The sequence below is a fragment of the Pectinophora gossypiella genome, chromosome 12, assembly GCF_024362695.1.
Source record: "Pectinophora gossypiella chromosome 12, ilPecGoss1.1, whole genome shotgun sequence".
Lineage (NCBI taxonomy): Eukaryota > Metazoa > Arthropoda > Insecta > Lepidoptera > Gelechiidae > Pectinophora > Pectinophora gossypiella.
In genome coordinates, this window is record NC_065415.1 from 14,117,278 (window position 1) to 14,140,685 (window position 23,408).

At 38.6% G+C, this 23,408-nt stretch overlaps 1 protein-coding gene across 1 annotated transcript; it reads right to left on the reverse strand.

Annotated features, from left to right (window-relative positions):
- Positions 1-1,931: 1,931 nt before the first annotated feature.
- On the reverse strand, positions 1,932-22,627 carry LOC126371634 (KAT8 regulatory NSL complex subunit 1). Its single transcript, XM_050016948.1, has 10 exons — positions 21,158-22,627; positions 17,207-17,333; positions 12,421-12,629; positions 10,982-11,133; positions 9,530-9,667; positions 7,029-7,107; positions 6,304-6,441; positions 5,062-5,140; positions 4,364-4,558; positions 1,932-3,895 (listed from the first exon to the last, which is right to left on the reverse strand). The coding sequence occupies exons 1-10, from the start codon at positions 21,997-21,999 to the stop codon at positions 3,626-3,628; spliced, it is 2,229 nt and encodes a 742-aa protein (XP_049872905.1). The 5' UTR covers positions 22,000-22,627; the 3' UTR covers positions 1,932-3,625.
- Positions 22,628-23,408: the final 781 nt, after the last annotated feature.

Below are 23,408 nucleotides of genomic sequence, written 5' to 3' on the forward strand. Positions count from 1 at the left end.
GTATCCAGTCTATAAGTTCCTAGTCAGCGCCCTCTGTAGCTCTATATATACACGTCGCTTTGCGGCCGCGGGCACACTTACATCTAGGTACAAATTCTCATGCCGAGTTGGCATGCTCCAAAACCGTATAATTTTAAGATAACGTGAAGATAAGCATTCATTCATTTATTACCATTTCGGTGGTCTTATCAAAACCTGTGTTAGAACTATGTAGACAAGCTGTAAACGAACCATGGAATTTGAAATGTCTAACTATACCATTTTGATGTTAAAGTGGTACTATTACAAAGACAAATCCCGTAGTGTGATTAAAGCTAGTTCTAATTAAAATTTATATTATAACCAGAACATTAATATTGAATACACACTGACACCTCTTAATTCTTATGTAATTATTCGAAAAGAACAGTAAATCAATTTTAATTTAATTACTGACAAAAACGACTGCAAAATGTTGATCTTAACTTTCTAGTCACATTAAATTATGTATACTATGAGGATTAGAAGGTATGTTTGCACAAGGAATGTAAGAAAGGGTGTACTGTCTATGTTCATTGTACAATATTGGGTGCCCAGTAAATATAATACACATTAAAATTTTGCAGGCATAACACATACTTATATTAACTTACAGGCAAACACCATCCCATCTTACAAACAATAAAGCTTCAGGAGTTTGGATTTCAAAACAATACTTTCACAAAATAAACCTATATAGACAAACATCAACAGTTCATACTAATCATTGTCAAGTTACCAAACTTAAGACTAAGGTTATATCTATTTAAAAAAAACAGCTATTTGTATATAAATTCTTATGAAATGTTTAATATACAATTTAAAATGACTGGGATCATATAGCCGCGACAAATCATGGTAGGCCAAATATTATTTCTAACACTCAGATAAATTTAAAAGCTTATTACTCTTAATTTAACATGCCTTGTGAGTGAAGTTATAAATTCATTATTATGTATACTGTAATGCAAAGTGAACTTGAAATATAATGGCGCTGGTTCCTGTATATACTGTCTAATTTTATTTTAAGTTATACCTGTCATTTTCTTATCCGCCAAAAAGGAAAGAGACGGGCAATCAACAGGCGTAGAGTTTATGGAACATACGTCAATTTTAGGCAGAAATTTTAACAACCCTCTCAAATTTTACATTGACCAACAACCCGACAGAAATAAGTTGACAGCACACAACAAATAGGCTGCATACCAGCGAATTGTCTATATGATTCGCCTGGGTTATTAACAGCTGTCAATCATCCGTTCCTTTCCTTTTCTGTGGATAAGACAATGACAGGTATAACTTAAATTAAATTTAGGTGTCTGAAGGAATCAGGGCCATTAAGTATTTAAATATAATTATTATACTTCCCTAATACTACACATACAATTTTCATATTTTACAGAAACATGTGGGCAATGAATTAATGTGATTAATAAATACGTTATGTTACTGAGATGTGAGAGAGAACATTAAGACGTGTAGTATATTAAATTAAACTTATTATTACAATAAATTTTCAGTCAAATTTCGGCAATTTCTTCTCAAAATGTCTTCTAAATTCATCACTTTTGAATCAAATGCAATCGAACCAAATACTCGTCGTATATTCCGTAGCCAAGTGCTGTGTTCAATCGTTTTATGAAACATACTTTTTGTGCCTCACGACGATAAAGGAGAACTATGGTGTAACAAAACCAGATATGCTCAATCCTATGAAAAGCCGCCATTGCTAGCCATAAATGGTAATGCAGGGTGGGATGACGTCAGCTGAGCTAACCTTGAAATGTTAGCTGTCATTATTGAGCATTCCTGGTTTTGTTATACCATGAACAGAATGAATCTGAATTATTGAAGTTTTTATTGTTTGCTATATCTGCAATCAGTATTTCTTTTTTGTTTTTATTAAGAGCAGATTTGTTATGAGCGAAGTTACAGAATTTTGAAGTAGACAATAAATCTTGGATAGCGCTAAACAGCTGATTACTGGAAATTCTTGTGGAGTTTAAATATTTTTCGTACAATTGGGTAGTTTCGTAGGTTAAAGATAAATTATGAAATTGTTATTACTAAATAAAGACAGATCCTAAAGGTAACAAAAAACGTTTTCTTTTTTCTATTTAACTTATTTATGATTTTTTTAATAAAGAAAAATGTAATAAGTGCGACGTTTTGTCACGTTTTTCGATGACGTCACAGTTGCTTTTTCATACAAATTCCATAGTAATTTCGTGTTGTGACGTTTAGTAAAATGTAACTGATTTGATTAGTTGGAAACTACCCTATTACAAGATGTTCAATGACAACTACAGCGGGTCTTACATAACCGCAGCCTGTGCGTTAGATAGCGGTGCATATTCGGCCGCACACAATTTTAACCTAATTTCTAAAAAAGTTTGACAGCTTTTAAAGTAGTGCCGCCCTTCACATACAATACGTGCACGAAAGAAATAGAGCTAATTTTAATCCTGTCAATATTAAAATCAAGTTGGTGAACGTTCGAATCGGCAGCATTATCTACGAACTTCTAATATATCTTATATCGTAAACTCCTAGTCTAAGTTATTAATCCAAGCGAATATCGCCTACTTCTAAAGGTGAGCACATATTGTCAGGCTACATAGCATTTGTAATGCATAGAAGCAATTCATTGCGATGCAGCCCAGCATAAAGTCGCCTCACAGTGAAAACCACTTATGCATCTTTTTGAAAAAATCACATTTGGGTGAATCTCAAAATTTCAAGTTTGGTGGCGAAATTTCATATTATTTTTTCGTGAAAAATTGGGTTTCGACATGAAAAAGATCCAAAAGGATCCTCGGTTCCGACATGAAAAAAGAATTTTTCAATTCCCAATTTTCCCAATTTTTCACGAAAAAAATATATGACAGTCGCCACCAAACTTGACACATTTTGATATTCACCCATTTCTTTCAATTTATTTCATTCAGGTATAGATTAACACTACAAACTTTTAATTAACTTGGAATTTGGTTTTCTTTTGCGGCTTTTTGGCGGGAACGCGACGGTTGCTTTCTTCATTGAGTAATCTAAATAATTAATACGTGTTTTGTGGTTAATGATCGCATTAAGTTAGTCGGGAAACTTTCGCGATATTGGAATATTCAATAAACAAAGTGTACCTATCTATTTTCGCTTTGTGCCAAGCCGCTTCATAACTCGAAAGTTTATGCGGACTTTTGAGTTAATTCGTTTGGGGTTTGAGTAGGAGTGTGCTCCAAGGCTTAGGTTTCATCATTCATCGTCATCACCTTTCATCATTTCATTAATCATCATCAAGATAAAAATACATAAGACATGGCTGTATGGGCATAGTCCCCTTTGCCTTGCCCTTCGGGGAAAAAAAACTAAAAAAAATGTCTATTGCAAGGTTTTGTTAACAAAAATGACACCCAAATGTGAGTTCAAAAAGGCGCTTACGTGGTTTTTTTCTATATGGCGACGAAAATGTACGCGTACCCTCAAAGTTCTTACATTGACAGCATTTAGTTCCAACTTGTGAGCACGAACATCACTTGGAACCTTGACACTTGTCGCGAAATGTTCACGGTGGAAAATACAATAATGAAACTGCTTCAAAACTCACAGTTTATCTGAAGGAGCTTTTCCGCCGTTCGCTCTTTTCAGCACTGGGGTCCCATTCGACATCGTCGGGGTCGTCTCCGTCGAAGGGGGTCGGGGAGAGGGGGGATAGAGTGCTGGAGTTGTCGTCGTCATCGTCGCGGGCGGAGTGCGGCGAGCGCGGCGAGGGCGGCGTGTGGTCCGGGGAGCGCCGGTACCCCTCCGGCATGGCCTGCACCATGCTCTGGTACGTCTCCTCGCGGAGCGGGAACTGACGCGGCGTGTACGGCCGCACTGCCTGTAATGCGTTTAATGTTTATGTTAGCTTATTTCATTACTATACACCAACCAGCAAGGCATATTTATCATTTCCACATATATATCTGTTACTTTTTCATTTAACACGTTCCGGCGCAGTATAGACAGTACGGTTTTTAACTAAAGTTTAATTTTACTATGCTTGTGTATGTCTCTGGATATGTGTGCCAATTTATATTCAAACTCGATCAGCGGGTACACGTGCAAAAGAGGGCATCCCAATTCTTTTTTTAAATATCGAGCCTGGTTCCTGGTAACGAACCAGGACCTCACATGAGATACACATGCACAAACATACATAAACATACGCCCATAATCTCCAATGGGGTGGGCAGAGTCACAAGTAATCAAAGATAACCTGCAACCACTGTTGATATGAAGTCCTCGACAGATATGATGGATCTTGTGGAGAATGTTCTACAATAAAATATGCAATATCAATTCCAACCTCGTTGATGGTGGGCGGGTCGGGCGCGGCGAGCGTAGGCGGCGGCGGGGGCGGCGTGTGGGGGGCGGCGGGGGCCGCGGGCGCGGCGTCGTGGTGCGCGCGGCGCGGGCGCGCGGCCCGCACGTAGCGCGCGCGCTCGCGGCACTCCGCGCGCTGGTGCCGCGCCGCCACCGCCGCCTCCGACACGTCCTCGTCCTGCGGGAGGGGGGCATGTATTGCGATGCTCTGCGGCCAAACGTACATTTTACAAGCAAATCTCGCTATTGTCAATAAACCTGTGTAACGATGTCGATCATGCGGCAATAAATTGCCAAAAGACATCAAAATAATAAAAATAATACGAATGAATTAAACTCGAAAGATCGAATGTCTTTTTACAATCCAAACCACATTGTTTAGTAACCATGGTAACCCATGACCTTGACGCATCTAGCCTGTCAAACAGGTAGGTGTAATAACCCCTTTATTAGAATACGTTTTAGACTTTTAGTTGATCAAATGAAAAGGTAAATAAAGCCTTTTTTTTTTTCAAAAATCACTCACAATGTTTACGCATTCGTTTCTTCACTTCGCTTTCAGTATTGAGTGAGCGTCGGTAGAGTATGTGTGAATAATGGTAAAATACTTAACTTTACGAGTATGTTAGAACTTATGAAATAAAAAATAAATACCAAAATACGTACACGTTTCTTACGTACCTCACTTTCAGTCGACACCCGGTTAGACTTGACGACGCCGTTGTTTAGAGACACTTCAGGTAGGTCTAGAACTCGCCACCTGTAAAAATGATAAAATTATAATTACTTATAGAAAACACAAATTTTAAGCAGAAATCCCAAACAATCCATTAAATATTTTAACCCTGGCATATAATCCGACAGAATTAAGATAACAGCACACGTCAAACGGGTCGCATTCCAGCGGGACGCCTGTCTGAATCGTCCAGGTTACTGTATCATTACACTTACTTAATTTTAAAATTAATAGTTGGAAGGTCAAACAGGCCATCGCTTCTACAAAAGACCGGTTGTCATTTTTTTTTTCACTGCACTGTTGTCTGCCATCGGTTTGTGGTTATAATTATATTTTTATTTATAAAAAGGTACAGCAACAGCTTATATAATAAAACATTAAAAGTATTTTATGCAACAGTTGTATAAGAAGGGTCAAAAAATGCGAGTGGCGTGAGTTGCGATGTGAGCCTTGGCGAACATCGCAATAAGAGACGCCACGAGCATTTTTTGACCTAGTTATACAACGTTGCATACAATACTTTTTCTACGACGACGTAATTTTAAACGAAACACAAAAATTTTCCAATTTATTTTCCAACGCGCGGGAAAATGGCGGCAAATGTATACTTTTTTTTATAGTATATCTATGGCACCAAACAAAGTAAAGGTGCCAGTTTCCAGGTCAAAAAAAAAAAAACAACAACAATGCTTTTTTGGCGACATTATAGTACAGTTACACTTTGTAAACAATGCTTTTATAGGCCATAGAGCGTACACTTTTTCAAAGAGTTTAATTATGTATGTACTTATATTAGACTTTTTGGTTATTTAAATGCCAGATTAAAGTAGAGGAGTAGAAAAATAAAATAAAAGTTACATCAGTAATTAGACTGTTACATAGGTGCACACAACATTTGCAGTGTAAGACAACATAATCGTTTAGGTAGATAACTAAACTATACAAATACAATTACACAGATAAATTATAAAATATATTATGCTGGAGAACATAAATTTTCATAAATTTTATCCTTATACAGCCTAAGAAAATTGAAAAATAAGTGTAGATCAGACATTGAGGCATTTAGTTCATTATGAGTCACGCAGATGCGACTCAACGCTGAAAAATCGGACCTGTCAAATCTTCAGGTTAAGTTCACAGGGTCCTGTGAACTGAATAACGCTATGATGATGTTTGTAACGTACTTGGGCGTAAGTATTTCCTTGTAGGTGAGGATCATGGGCCGTGTGTTGGCAGCGACGCTCTGCGGTATGACGATGTTGTCGATGTCATACGACTGCCGCCGCGCGCGGGACTCCGTGCTCGCGCGGCCCACGCCGCGTCTGCAAACATTACATACGGGAATTAAGATATGGATATGCCGTTGGTCCCGGTTACTACTTACTGATGTGAGTAAGTAGTCGTTACATGAGCCATGTCAGGCGCCTTTGGCGGCTCAATAGTAACCCTGACACCAGGGTTGATGAGGTTGGTACTCCACCTCATAACCCACACGATGGAAGAAGATTAAGATATGGAATATGCTATGTTTCAGGTTTACGCGGTTATTATCATAATTAAAACACATCATCATTCCGATATCACTACATAAACAAGCGGCAAAAAAAGAGGGTAGACCTACCTACTCCAGATTTACCTACTCCACTCCAATCTCATCAGTCATCAGAATCAGAAAAGAGGAAATGTTTTTCGTCAGTTTTAGATCTGTCTTTATATTATGTAATACAATATATCTATATTTAGAGCATCCTATAACTTTGTTTCTGTATAGCATCGTAAGCATGATAATTATCGAGTAAGTATTTCTTATGTGACTGTAAGTCTTTAATAAGAAATAAAGATTCTATAAACCTATTATATGATGAACATTATGGCAGCTTCTTAGCAGATACAAGCAAATATAAATTACCTCTCGTATGAAGTAGACTCCTCGTCCCGTTCTCTCTCTCGTATCTTCCGTGATAGTGGCGGTCTGCCTCTTTTCAGTCCTGAAATTATTAAAAATAAACAATTATAATCAATTAGGTAGCTTGTTGATTGGCATTTAAGTATTATAAGTCAAAACATTTTGTAAATTAGGCTGTAAGCTCCCCGAATAAAAAAAGTAGTACAAGTACAACCTTATTTTTAAGGTACAATCTCTTCCAGGAGCTCTTCACATAAAAAAATCGCTGAAATCATTAACTCAAGACGAAGTAGAAGACTAAGGGTGGTATTAATAAACAAATCTCAGCTGAGACTGTCCTCAAGATCATGCTCAAGTTCCTGATTTATAAGAGAACTGTCACACTGACATGATCTTGAGGGCAGTCTCGAAGCTGAGACTAGTTTATTAATACCACCCTTACTTAAATACCTTATATAGGAAACAAACCAGAATACAACAATAAAATAAGTTTATAACATTACAATGTCAAGTACAGTTTAGCGCCAAGCACATTGGTCTAGATGCGTAAGTACTGCTCACCGAGCTTTCTCTTAGACCAATGTGATACGCGAGGCGTATTAGGCGTATCTATAATGATCGAGCCAACTGTGTTGGATTCTTGTTAGATTTTACTTAAAATATTTTTTATAATTTATTTTTGAAAAAAATTTTTTTTAATAAGCTACAAGCCCAATGGCTTTCTCATAATATCCTTCTCATGCTTTTACTTGTACTATAGCACACTCCGGACACTTCATACAAAAAGTTATAATGGTGCTAATTACGACGGGTAATCGACAAGCATAAAAATTTATGGAACACACGTCAATTTTAAGCACAAATCCAAAACAAACCGACAGAATTATGTTGACAGCACACGTCAAACGGTATACATACCAGCGAGATACCTTTTTGATTCGCCCGGGTTATCCATTCATTTACTCATTCTTTCTAAAATTACGAGCTGTCAATCATCCGTCCCTTTCCTTTTCGGTGGATAAGAAAATGACAGGTATAACTTAAAACTTAAAATAAAATTAGATGGCGTCTGCAGGAATTAGTACCAATGTATTCTATAATTATCAGTATCTTCAGGTTTTGTGCCCAGTTAATGGTAATAAACCCCTACATAAGACTTAATAGCTGGCGAGGAATAGGTGTATATACTATACGCCTCTGTCTACCCCTTCTAGGCTACAGGCGTGATGCTTTGTTACGTGTTATTCTATAATTTATTTTGTTACGACACTGTCAACACCATGAGGATAAATTAACTAGAGCTAGTCTGCAACCGGTATATTTTATCAGTGAAGCCATAATGTTTGCATAATGATTACGCATCCGACCTAATAGGGAACTATTAAGCATTGAATGTAATGCTGATAAAAAAATCATACTATAGTCATAGAATAAGGAATAATACTACGTATAGAACGGCAACTCTCCCCTCCCCGCCAACGTCTGATCTAGGTTTACCTCACCCCCCTCGAATGTAGTTTAGACTTGAATCGTATGGCGTCAGACGTCACACACACAGATGCGCGTGTACGACAATATCAATGTGTGGTGTCTGTGTAAGATGAGGTTGTTTGTATGAAGTGTCCGGGGTGTGGTATTGGTTAGGAAGATTCCCATTGACATTCAGAATTTGCCTTACAACTGTTTTAAGACAGTAGTTAAACAAAAACTTTACAATAAAGGTTATTATAAAGTTAGTGATTATTTAAAAGATATGAATGCATGGGATTAACTGTCTGAGAACTGATATTAGGCAGCTAAATTACTCAATTGTATACCAATATTTTATGTTTATTTTTTTAAAGAATGTCTAGGGCCCTGTGCCGAGGTTTTTCTTGCAGCTTCTTTTCCCCGGCTATACAGGTTGTGAGAAGCTGCAGTAGTTTTAGGCGGATGAGACGTTCGTTATGTAAAAATTGACGATTCAAAGTGTAACTGTTACCTACTGAATAATAGTATTTTATGCAACAGTTGTATAAGAAGGGTCAAAAAATGCGAGTGGCGTGAGTTGCGATGTGAGCCTTGGCGAACATCGCAATAAGAGACGCCACGAGCATTTTTTGACCTAGTTATACAACGTTGCATACAATACTTTTTCTACGACGACGTCATTTTAAATGAAACAAAAATTTTCCAATTTATTTTCCAACGCGCGGGAAAATGGCGGCAAATGTATACTTTTTTTTTATAGTATATCTATGGCACCAAACAAAGTAAAGGTGCCAGTTTCCAGGTCAAAAAAAAAACAACAACAATGCTTTTTTGGCGACATTATAGTACAGTTACACTTTGTAAAAAATGCTTTTATAGGCCATAGAGCGTACACTTTTTCAAAGAGTTTAATTATGTATGTACTTATATTAGACTTTTTGGTTATTCAAATGCCAGATTAAAGTAGAGGAGTAGAAAAAGATATTTTTGAATTTGAATTTGATGTGCCTCTATCTATACAGTGTGGTACTCACGTGTGGGGTGTCGGCGCGTGTGCTTGTGCGTGGCGGCGAGGCGGGGCGGCGCGGGGCGGCGCGGCTCGGCCGCCTGCCAGCGCGGCCGGAACCACGAGCGCGGCAGCAGGGACCACATGTGCACGCTGGGGAGGATGTCTGCGGGGCGCACGGATACACTCACCACTGACAATAACACTAGGAAGGACTGAACATGCATAAACTGTTTGATGACAATGGAAACCGAAAGTGGTGTGTCAGAGTACTATCCTAACATATAACCATAACCATACCATATCCTAACCATATCTCACATAGTGAACGAGTGCCCTCTGCACCGGTTCCCAGGTGGTATAGCCGAGCAGCTTTGTGTGACGGATGCGGCAGACTTGGTTAGGGTAGCTTCAGCTGGATATATGGTCCACACAGAATATTTTATTTTTATTATTATTGTATGTCTTTTTCATATCTCGGGCCTATGGAGGCCCGGAATTATTATTATTATTGAAAGCACAGGCAGCACTTTGTGCTGATGCGTGCTTATCACTTCACTTGTGTTCATGATTGTTCATATATTTGTCAAGTCTATTTTTAAAAGAGTTATTTTTTTGTCTGCCATACGCAATAATAATAACAATAATGCTAACATATCACAAAAATAGGGACATAATAATCACTTTGTGAGCACTGCGGGCTTAGCACCGTAAGCGTGCGACTCTTTCTCGCCTCGACATTACTGCACAGAAAGAGACAGATCATCTCTGTCGCGGCGAGAGTCGCGTGCTTACGGTGCTAAGCCCGCTTGGATTGGATTGCAGGCTGATCACCCGATTTTCCGAAAGTACGACGATCCGTGTGTCGGACGGAAGGCACGTTAAGCTGTAAGTACGTATTCGTTACACGAGTCTTGTTAGGGGTCTTTGATGGCTCAATAATAACTCTTAGACTCCAGGGTTGATGAGGTTGGTCGTCCTCACAACCCACACGATAGAAGAAGTAGAAAAGTGGTCATTTTTTACATTTATCATGCATAATATAAGTTTATACATATTTCTATTTGTCTAAGTTACCACCTTGGGCCTGTATGGTAACTTATAGATGTAATTATTAGAAAAATAAATAAAATGTCTCATCACAGTGCCAAATGTCCTGTTGACATCAGTAGGATCTGCATGACAAACGCGCGAATTTTATCGAGGCCTTCGACCACTAGCCGTTTGACGTCCATCTACGTAGATAGCATTCGTATCGTTTATTGATCGAAGCGCTCAATATAATTCGCGTCGCGCGCGGCGCGGTTGTCATGCAGACCCGGCAGGTGTATGGTCACGAATATTAATATGTATGCACCATGTCACATTAACTTTTTTGACAAATTGATCTGTAAGTCTCATTGAATATCAAATAATGTATGTTAATGAAGGGTTCTATAGAGGGTGCATGGTATTGCTCATGACTGTACGCAACAATGACCTTTGGGCTCGGAGAGCACCGCGTGGAAGCCCGGGTCGACGCGCGCCACGCGCTCGGCCGGCGCCAGGGTGGACAGCGGCGGCGCTGGCTCTGTGGGCTCCGCGCGGCCCGTGCACACTGAGCACGACTCCACCTCGTACGTGCAGCTGCATCTGTGGCCCGATCATCACAATTAACATAACAAATACTAACACAAACATTGTACACACTTCAATAGGCTAAAGTCCAACTAGTCAAATCAGTTACTTTTCTTTACACGTCAAACATACATACATACATAAACTCACGCCTATTTCCCACCGGGGTAAGCAGAGACTATGGAATTCCATTTGCTTCGATCGTGACACACTTCTCTTGCTTCCTCCACATTCATCAATCGCTTCATACACGCACGCCGGTTCAGAGTAGATCGTATTGAACCTTTTCTAAGGACATCTCCAATTTGGTCATCAGAGTCCTTCTCGGTCTTCCTCAGCCAGCCCTACCATCAACTTTCGCTTTATATACCGCTTTTGCAATTCTATTATCCTTCATCCGCTCTACGTGTCCAAACCAACCTAACATTCCCTTCTCAATCCTAGTCACTATATCGTCTTTTACACCACATCTCTGTCTTATCACACTGTTGCTTACTCTATCACTCAACCTAACACCGCAGATGCTACGCAAAGACCTCATTTCTACGGCATTGATCCTACTTTCATGCTTCTTCTGCCATACCCAACATTCACTACCGTACTTCAGCGTAGGGACAAGCACTGCATTGTGAACAGACATCCTCGCATCTTGCGAGATACATTACACATCAAAATACGAAATTATTATGGAATTTGTATGAAAAAGCACACTGTGACGTCATAGTGCTTATTTAGGGCATGTGCTAAGACACGAAAGGTACGAGCTGCTGTAACTCATAATGATGGGCATTCTCCACTAGTTGGAGAGGCACATGAAAAAGAAGACGTCATAGAAAATCGTGAAAAAATATCAGACCTGCTATTACTTTTTTCTTGATAAAAATTCATAAATAAGTGAAATAGAAAAAAGGAAATGTTTTTCGTTAGTTTTAGACCTGCCTATATTTAGTAATCAGAATTTAATAATGTATCTTAAAACTAGCACACAACCCAATTACAAACAATTAAGAGAAATAAAAGAGTACAGTAGGCCGCCTTATTGCTAAATCACTTCCAATTCGCAATCTCTTCCAGGCAACCTTTGTTTATAGACATACATTCATAAACTCACGCCTATTTCCCACCAGGGTAAGCAGACTATGGAATTCCATTTTCTTCATTAATCGTTTTGTTTATAGAGTAATTGTTAAATAACAGCCTCGGTGGTCTGTGTTTTATTGTGTACAAATAAATAAACGAGTGATGATTTTACGTGCCCTCTGAAGCACAGAAGAGTCCTTTAAATATAAAGGGAGCAGTCACCTGATGTCGCTGGGCTTAGCCGCCTTGTTGGTGGCGATGTGCAGGTTGTGCATTTGCAGCAGCTTGCGCTTCCTGAAGGTGTCGCGGCGCAGCGGCCGCACTCTCGCGCAGGTCTCAAGCGCAGGCGCGTCGTCTGGGAGCGTCTCAAGTTCACACGGCTCGCTCACAGGCTCGCCTTCGAATTCCACAGCGCCTTTTTGTTCGCGAACCTGGGAATTAGAGTTGTATTAAAACTTAGTATTATCAACTATGAGGAGCTCGGTGGCGCAGCGGTAAACGCGCTCGTTCTGCGATTGTTGAAGTTAAGCAACTTTCGCAAAGGCCGGTCATAGGATGAAACCTCCTTTCCTTTTTTAGTATAGTTGATAATCATTTTCATCAGCCCATTAACGTCCCCACTGCTGGGGCACGGGCCTTCCCTATGGATGGATAGGGAGATCGAGCCTTAAAACACCACGCGGGCCCAATGCGGATTGGTGGTTATTAACGACTGCTAATGCAGCCGGGACCAACGGCTTAACGTGCCTTCCGAAGCACGGAGGAGCTCGAGATGAAAACTTTTTTTTTGTGGTCACCCATCCTATGACCGGCCTTTGCGAAAGTTGCTTAACTTCAGCAATCGCAGAGCGCGTTAACCGCTGCACCACCGAGCTCCTCAATTTGGAGAGTAATCTCTTAAATCCGATACTAGATTGTAAAGGGGGCAGTTCACCGAATACCGTCGCGACTCTTGACCTTGAATGCGCGCCCTCGTCTACGCAACTACGTAACATGTTGCAACTGTACCTGTAGGTATAGGTACATTATACATCACCACGAACAGACGTTAATCTCGCATGTGGTAATTTTTAAGCAGAAAACGATAATGGGTTGTTCTTCTTTTTTATCGACAATGATCTGTCCTTCGTTCTGCTTCTGATAAGTTATGTTTTAGAATTTTATTTCATGTTTTGATTGTCCAAAAATATAGTTATCTTATTATACTCAAAATACAAGCAAAATACTAATCGGTTCCTCAATTAGTTATTAACGTAGCTTGATCGTTTTTCACAAAATTATGTGACAGAGTGGTAAATTGAAATGCTGTCTGCGATGAAAAGGGCCACTCTGTCACAATATTTTTTGGAATGCGCCTGCAGAGAAAAGTATGTTACCAAGATAAAGAGAACCACTAAATAGTCCTCTACAGACACATCTTTATATGATGTTTTAAAATATTTATTGCCGTTATAATTTTAAAGATGTTAAATCCGATAAATCGAGAAAATGTCTTTTTATTGTCGATAAAAAAGAAGAACGACCCTAATAATGTTCATGCTTTCGTCTTTGAATATGTTTGACAAAATCAATATGTTCTTTGCATTGCAAAATGCATTGCTCGGGAATGTGGGTTTCCTCACGATGGTTTCCTTCACCGCTGAGCACGTGATAAACATTTATGATCCAGACATGACTTTGAATACAAATTCGACAATCATTGGTTTAGGCCTGTGCTGGATTCGAACCTGCGACCACAAAGCTCTACCAACTGGGCTACCACGGTGTTTTTCGGACAATCAAGACCACATAACAGAAAAATCAAGACGCATCTAGTGACACCTCATTTGTGAAATTCTGACATATGGTTTAGAAGTTAGGTTGGAACAGACATGCATACACAGTATACACACATACATGCATACATAGCGGTCAAACACATAACCCTCCTTTTCGCTTCGCCGCAGTCGGGTAATAAAATGGCGAACAGGCGTCCGGATTCAATGTTCGATGCTGTACTTCAGGGCGGATCGATAGCGCACCGTGGGCGGTTCCAAGAAATTGTATTTCTATCTAGGACATCTAACAAGGAGAGAACACTAGCTTTTTCACAGCGTGTGCGTTAAGTTACTAAAAGAAAACTGAAAGGGTTACTAATGAAGAAGTGCAGCTTGTAATTAGCCTTTATTTATTATTAAGATTTTGATTGTGTAAATAATACCGTAAGCTCCCCGAATAAAAAAAAAGAATTATCAAAATCGGTTCATACACGACGAAGTTATCCCCGAACAAACATAAAAAAAAGAAAAATATACGGTTGAATTGAGAACCTCCTCCTTTTTTGAAGTCGGTAATAAATAAATAATAAATAAATAGGAAGTGCTAGTAAGAGTAAGGGAAAAGAGACAAATATTTAGAGTTATGGAGAACAGAAGAGGCAAGATGATTAGAGTGTTTTGTAAGGAAATGAAAATTGAAAAGAATTGAGAAAGAGATGTTTATCGATGGTCGAGCCGTGGGACCGGTGGTAGCTCAGTTGGGAGGACGCGCGACTTTTAATTCAAATTCAAAAATATCTTTATTCAGTAGGTAACATAGTTACACTTTGAATCGTCAATTTTTACATAACGAACGTCTCATCCGCCTAAAACTACTGCAGCTTCTCACAACCTGTATAGCCGGGGAAAAGAAGCTGCAAGAAAAACCTCGGCACAGGGCCCTAGACGTTCTTTAAAAAAATAAACATAAAATATTGGTATACAATTGAGTAATTTAGCTGCCTAATATCAGTTCTCAGACAGTTAATCCCATGCATTCATATCTTCTAAATAATCACTAACTTTAAAATAACCTTTTTTGTAAAGTTTTTGTTTAACTACTGTCTTAAAACAGTTGAAAGGCAAATTCTGAATGTCAATGGGAATCTTATTGTAGAAACGTATACATTGCCCCTTAAAAGATTTAGTAATCTTATGTAATCGACTGACTTGTAAGGTCAGTCGATTACTGTGAGGTCACAGGTTCGAATCCCAACACGCGTCTAAACCAATGATTTTCCAATTCATGTTTGGATCATAGTTGATTATCACGTGCTCAGTGGTAAAGGAAAACATCGTGACGAAAGCCATATTCTCGAGAAATACGTTTCAGATGTGATGAGACCTTGAAATTAAAGCGAAAGTGGTGTATTGGATCGCAGTAAATGAAATTCCGTAGGCTCTGTCTACCCCGATGGCAAACCAGGTGAGATCTATGTATCTATATGTCTGTATATCTTTTATATTGATCGTTTAGTCAGACAAATGGGGAACGCTCTCGCCGGAAATCAACAGGTTTTTTGACGTGACTCACGACAGATTTGCCGCGGATGGCTTTCGTTACTTGGCCGGACAAATGGGGAGCGTTCTCACCCGCCAAGCCATCAGTGATTCAGTAATATAATATACATATCAAATAGGCGACAAGGCTACTCTGACGTACGGGCGGTACACGCCGGATCGATAGTGCTGGTAGGTAGTGGGGGCGTTGAGAAATTAGCGCTCCATATAATTCGTAGTTTGAGCGTTGGGATCACGATCCGGAGGTCCCTGATTGTCCGAAAGTAAGATGATCCGTGCTTCGGAAGGCACGTTAAGCCGTTGGTCCCGGCTACAATTTACCGATGTAAGTAAGTGGTCGTTACATGAGCCATGTTAGGGACCTTTGGCGGCTCATTAATAACCCTGACACCAGGGTTGATGGTACTCCATCAACCCAACCACTAACCAACCAACCAACCACCAACTGGTAATCCACCTCACAACCCTCACGATAGAAGAAGATAGCTCTATGGCTTAACGTGCCTTCCGAAGCACGGGACGGTCACTAGAGCTATAACCTCACGCAAACAAATCTAGAATTTTCTTACAAGAGTCTCATTCGTTATCCTATGCTAAACGAAACAAAGTATGACGAAAGCGTCGTAAGGTTTCGTCTTAATTTAATTTAGAAATTGGCGAATTGGACAGTTTCCTAAGTCAAAGACGCCGTCTAAGACGCGTAAGTGCGAGCGAGACACAGTCTACACGCTCTCTATCTTACGATATAGAATAAGGAATAATACTGCATATAGAACGGTAACTCTCCGCTCCCCACTAGCGTCTGAGCTAGGTTTATTTAAAAAAGTGTTTTTGAATCGTATGGCGTCAGACGTCACACACACAGATGCGCGTGTAAGATAACGTCAATGTGTGGTGTCTGTGTAAAACGAGGTTGTTTGTATGAAGTGTCCGAGGTGTCCTCTTACTCTTTAGCGGCTCGCGACCATTTAATACTAAAGTAACACCCAGACGGCAATAGGCTAGTTTCCAACCAGTCAAATCAGTTACTTTTTACTAAACGTCAAAACACAAAATTACTAAGTACCTATATGGAATTTGTAAAAGCACTCTATACGTCATAGAAAAACGTGATAAAATGTCAGACTTATTATTACGTTTTTCTTGATTAAAATGCACAAATAAGTTAAATAGAAAACAAAATGTTTTACGTTAGTTCTAGATCTGTGTCTATAATTTAGCAATTTACTATATACTTAAATGTCTAAGGTTAATTGTACCCAATATTGAACATTCGGCTAGGCGTCTTCCTACAATGTTCGCAGTAGGTATTGGTCGTACCAACCTCGGGAAGCACTCACCTATTGCCCGGGCTACTCGCGCGATTAACGAAATAGCTCAAGAAAACCCGGGCACAGATTTATATACATGTTCGTTGGCGGAATTCACTAATATCAGTCTAAAGTTTTTTAGTAAATAGTTTGCATACATTGTCGATTTGGTTTATCTGTAATGACTATGTATATGTGAAATAAATAAATAAATAAATTTATCTTGAACCTGGTACACGGCCCAATTCATGGCTCCGTTTTCCCGTGAAAGACGGATAAACAAACAGACAGACACATACACTTTCCCATTTACAATAATTATAGATATCCCACACCCGCCGTACTTACTGCCTTTAGCATAAATATATTCGTTAATTTTACCTGTTTCTGAAGGTCGTTGTGTTGACGAATCTTGTACTCCAGCTCCTGAATTTGTGCCTGAAGCCAGCTCCAGCGAGACGCAATGGATGCCCGGTTTCTCTGCCAAGTCCACAACGCGCGTTTCTCACTGAAATTACATGCAACGTTAATAGGGTAGTCAGTCAAAGTAGGACAGCGATGAGCAACTTTTATTTTACACTATCTCGCTACATAAACAGCCTATACATATACGTCCCACTGCTGGGCACAGGCCTCCCGTCAATCAACCGGAGGGGGTATGGAGCATACTCCACCACGCTGCTCCACTGCGGGTTGGGTTTATCTCGCTACGCTTTTATTAAATTAATTTCCCATACCTAAAGGTTGCCTGGAAGTGCTACCTTAGCAATAAGGCCGCCTGTTGTATTACCCAACTGATTAATGATTATAATTGTTTATTTTAATGTTTGATGACTACTAGCTTTCCGCCCGCGATTTCGTCCGCGTGACCTTCGGTTATCGCGCGCGGCACTTTTTTCTCATTCCCTTTTCATCCCCTTAGGGGGTGATCTCCAGGATAAAAACTATATGTATACAACGCTATGTTGTTCCCTGGGTTTCAAACTATCTCTACAGCAGCTTTCATTTAAATCGATTCAGCAGTTTAAGCATGATAAGGTGACAGATAGACAGAGTTACTTTCGCATTCATCAAGTAGGCATTTATCTTATACTACTTAGTAGCACTTTCTAAGCAACTTTTTTACATTGAATAATCAGTCCCTAAACAACACTAAATAGGCAAATCTTTCCATTAATAATAAAAATCAATTTACCCATCCGCGGGAAAAGCAACCCCATTTTATCTGTCGCACAGTCGTACCTTTATTACTTTGAAATAAAAACATTTTGACTGATTGCAATCTATTTGTGTGATTGTAGTTAAGGTGTGACCTTGTGAGTCATAACATAAGCTTGAATTGATTAAGCCGAGTTTTCAATGTACGAATATGCTGGGACGCTACTCGTAGCGTGTTTAAGTAAACACAAGATCCGAGGCACGGCTTGAATAACTTTTTAGCGTGAATGGTTAGAGATATGTACCGCTCTGACAAATAGAGATAGAGGGATCTGGTAAAGTATTTTAAGGTATTTTAAGCCGTGTTTCCAATTGGCAACATTTTACACGGTCAATAAAGAGGCTGTAGAGTGCGTGAGAGGCATTTTAAGATTTTTATTCAGGAATGTGTTTAGTCTTCAGGTCAAATCTTCAGGTTAGGTAAGGGGACCACGTTAATACGGGATAAATGGTAATTATAAAACTGCTGAACCGATTTTGAAGACATTTGGATGAAGATAGGGGATAGTTTTTATTTCGGAAACCACCCCCTAAGTGAGTGAAAAGGGGATGATAAAAACGTGGCGCGCACGATAACCACCGTCCATACGAAGCTTTCCGCCTGCGACATCTACATAATAATGTCAAATCTAATTAAAATGCCTATTAGATAACTATATGAATCCATAGCATGCCTGGTAGCTATAGTTTATATTAGTGTTATACAAAATACAATGTAAGTAATCAGTTCGCATCGCGCAAATATATATTATGATGGATATGCAGGCAATGGCTAATAACCTTTCACAATATTGCGCAGAATATTAAAATGAAAACGATGCATCAAAACTTTCATATGGAGTATAGCCCTCTATGGATGTGAAACTTGGACACTGACACAAAAATACAGAGACACGCGAGGCCTTTGAAATGTAGTTTTGGTGGAGGATGGAAAGAATAAGTTGGACAGAAAGGGTTACTAATGAGGAAGTGCTAGTAAAAGGGAAAAGAGACAAGATGATTGGACACTTAATAAAGACACGACGAATTTATTAAAAACATCATAGAAGGGAAGCTACAAGTAAAGAGAGGAAGCGGGAAGACCAAGAAGAGTTTACGTGGAACAGAATAAATTGCATGTCGTGTCTTATAAGGAAGTGAAAGAAATGGCCTTGGATAGACAAAAATGGAGAATGCTACATCGACAAGAATCAACAACCAAAACTGGCTTCAAGTTGTTTTGTAGCTGCCTATTACAATAGGTAGTCAGTAGAGCAAACTTTATCACATTTTTCCTATGGTAAGTTTAATTTCCGCATGACTCTTTACTAAGGCTCTACTACTTTAGGATAATATATTACTACCGCTTTATAATTTATGATAGAGAATAGCCAACTCTAAATACAAAAAGGTATCTATTAATTAATTGATTATCATGTAAAGGAATATTGAAAGTACTTCTAATATGGATTACCAGCTTAAGTTACAAGATCATTATCTGTTATTTCTTGTAAATAAGTATTAATTATACATGCATTAAATAAAATATACTTACTGGAATTGTTTCTATTCTAGTATTACTACTATCACATTATTAATTATTAATTAAGCTCATAATCATCACTAATTTAAGAGCCACGCTCTGGCGATGTAGCATTCTCCATGCAATTTTTTAGGGAAAATAGGGTAGTGGTTTCCCTCAACCTCATAATATGCACAACAAATTTATGACAAATTATAAGTTAAATGATATAATAAAGATAAATATATATAGTTACAAAATAATGTTTCTAAACTGTTTCAAAAATAGAAAATATACCCACAGTGTTTCTATTGTAATCTTACAAACAATACCATAAGTTATTGCCATAACATAACACCATCATAGGTAACAGTTACACCCTGATTACACCCCAATAAACATGAGATACTTGTTCAAACATTGATGTAACAGAAAGCTCAGGTGAAATGTGGGTGCTCGTATCATTTTGCCATAGATGTACCTCTGACTATGCCAAGTAGGCTTATGTCATGTAGATAGATATGTATTAGAGCTTATCATAGATACTTGTATTAAGATTTATCGTATCAAATTTGTTTACCCTTCTATTTCTAGTATACAACATTTCATTGTAATGCAACTTTTGCATAATTATGTTAAGTATACAAACTTGAACTTGATAGAAATAATGTTATTCTTTTAGTCACAAAACTACAGGTTATAGATCACACGTCTGAATCTCATAGCTAAGGGATCTTTCGAACAAGATGTTTATACTATATACCTATATTTGTAATTTGTAATACCTACTTTTTATTTTTTATAGAAGAAGATTTCAACATAACTTGCATCTTTATGAAAAATAAACATAATTACATACATTCTATTCAATTATTCTATTCTAGAGCGAAAACAATACATTTCTAATTTTTAAATAATGAAAAACATCTTTTTTTATATATAACCTGTACAAATTCCTGTACATTTCCTTAAAATGTTTGGATATAAAATATAGATATATTTCAAGAGATCTAAACCTATCTAAAACATATTAGTTTCTTAAGTTGTTCACTGATCTGACAATGACGCAATCTGTTGTAATAGTTCAAAATTATATACCTACTAGATTTTCCTGTAACTGTTATAAGCAGTTGTAATCATTATGCAGATAATAATGTTTACTTATGGAGTTATGACTCAGTTTCTCCCATATGGTAAATTTTGGCCCGTTTGCTCAGCAGGTTATTGAACTTTCATAAGTGAATGATAAGAATAGCCTGTGCTTTGTAATTTTTTCTAGTTTTATAATTTATTACAGAAATCAGTATTTATAATTATGAAACTAATAAATAAGTAATGAAAGCAAAGCAGTGAATAATAATAATAATAAAACACTTTATTGCACACAAAGTGAAGTGACTATTGCAAAAATAATCAATAGTTTGGTTAATTTCTGAATCTGAATCTAATTAGATACTTATAATATACCTATATAGTTTCCCATTATATTATACCAAATTTACAGCCACAGAAGATTATTAAGAATGTTAATATTCTATTATGACTAGCATTTTGTAATGTTTGAATGGCAAATAAAGATTATAATTAACAATATGTGGAAATATTATACTCACATAGGCATGTGTTGTTGGTGTACATTGTTGTATGTGACTGCTTCATCATTGCTCTCAGCTCCCGAGGAAGAGGCTGTTGCATCTGAGTCCAGCTCGTGCTTCACCACAGACAGATGTGACCGCAGAGCCCCAGCTGTGTCCTGCAGGCCCGTCAGTGTCCCCGATGAAATGCCAATTGATGCAGATCTTGAAGCATCACCTTTTGATGACCCGGCATGATAGTACTTAGGACCAACCACTGTACGGGCTGCAGCACTCGCCTGGAGAGCTGAAGTAGTCTCTATCCTCTTCAACAGAGCTTTTAGACCCATTGGCCTCCCACCACCATCTTTCCTTGCACCACGTGTACATTTCTCGAATGTTTGAGCAGCCTCTTCCGATACTCTCTTCCCAATTGATCTGGCTTGAAGGATTCTTAATCGTCTTTGCAAAAAAGCACATCGTCTGTCAAGACGTGCCTGCATAAGCCTTATTTTGTCTTCAGCAGCATCTCCTTCAGAATCAACACCTTCAGCTAAATCAAAGCCAGCTAATGGAAAAATGCCATCAGGGTCGCCTGTTGACAGTACATCACCCCCGGTCTCGAGGGTTTTGATGGCCTGTAGCAAATCGGCTTGAACCAAATCATTGCTACCTAGGTCTACCAGGATTTGCTCCATTTCCTGGGAGTCTTTTGCAAGACTGGGTTGGTTTTGAAGACCCATGTCGTCTTCCTCCATGGGGGTAGAGAGGTTATCGACGGGCGCGAGCGCCCGTCTCCGTTGGGACAGCTGCTTGTCGGTCTCGAGGGCCGCGTCGTGGTCGTAGGGCTCTCGGGGCGGTAGCGAGAGCGCCGGGGCCATGTCACGAGCCTCGCCCGCCTCGGACGCCGGCGCCCGACGCGTCACGGCGGGCTCCCGACCATCCCGACCCTTATATAACACTCCCACGGCACTAAATGTTCACAAGTCACTGACACAACACTGCACTGCACTGAATCACAATGTGACGCGCTCATTCTTCGAGTAATCAATCGCCCGCCGGTTCCATGGCGCTTCAATACAGTGAGAATGAGAGCAGATCCGCGCGTTTCTGAAAAACACAACGTTTATGTCGGATTACAAGCCGGTCTTTGTGTTTTTTGGACGACACGTTATTATCTTCCATTTAGGGTAAATAACAAACATTGGGAATTCACTACACAGAGACACATAATTCGAAATTTGACCCACGTGATAATGAAAAGAGTACGCTAGCCGCCGCAGTTGATTGTTTCTGTGTGATACGAAACAGGAAATGATACACTTCGCAAACACTCTCCAGGAACACAACTGCCGCGATATACGAATTGTTTTACGTGACGCGAATGTTTGGTATCGCACAATATATCAAAATAATGAGAACGAAGATTTTTTGAGTAATAATGGCGGAATCAGGCCAGAAAACACTATTCAACTCATGTTCAGTGACGAAACGAACCACACGCCACAACTCGCGTCGAACGACTTGTGTGAGAAAAAGAGATGGCTACAAAGTCCTTGAAAATAGTACTTGCGTGGTAAAGTCAAATCAGTATCAATCAAATAGAAATTCCATTTATCATAGAAATAATAATAGTAATTTGAAATAAATAATTGCTATTGATTATTCTAAAACTACAGAGATAAATTATATATGAAAACTATAAACAGAATATATTAAAAGTACATAAACGAAGCTTTAACTTTACCGCCACGCTTTATATTTTGATTATAGATTCCTTTGTTGAAATTATGACGAAATACTAGAACTATATCGAAATATCTAAATATTTCTTTTATAAAAATCAAAATTTTACTAGACTAACTTTATAAAGTAAAATTTCGGGCAAATGTAAAAGTAAACAATACTTTTGTTGGTTATTGGAAGTAAAACAGACGCAAACATCCGGTGCATTTACAAAGAATGTTACACAAAATATAATTTATAATTATAATGCAAACGAAGACGTTAATTATTGTTGAATTATTATAAAACAAAAAATCTTATTTAAAACGATTTTGTTAGTAAAAAGAAACAGATAAAATAATCTAATGATCGAATAAAGTTAAAATATGAATCTTCGTAAACGCACCTATAAATGTCACTTCATGTCGTTCCGTTTCACGTACACCCATTAAATATATGGAGAGTGGTTTTTAGCGGGAAACGGGAACGGGACAGTTGCTTTCTTCATTGAATAATCTAAATAATTAATACGAAGTGGTGTTTTGTGGTTAATGATCGCATTAAG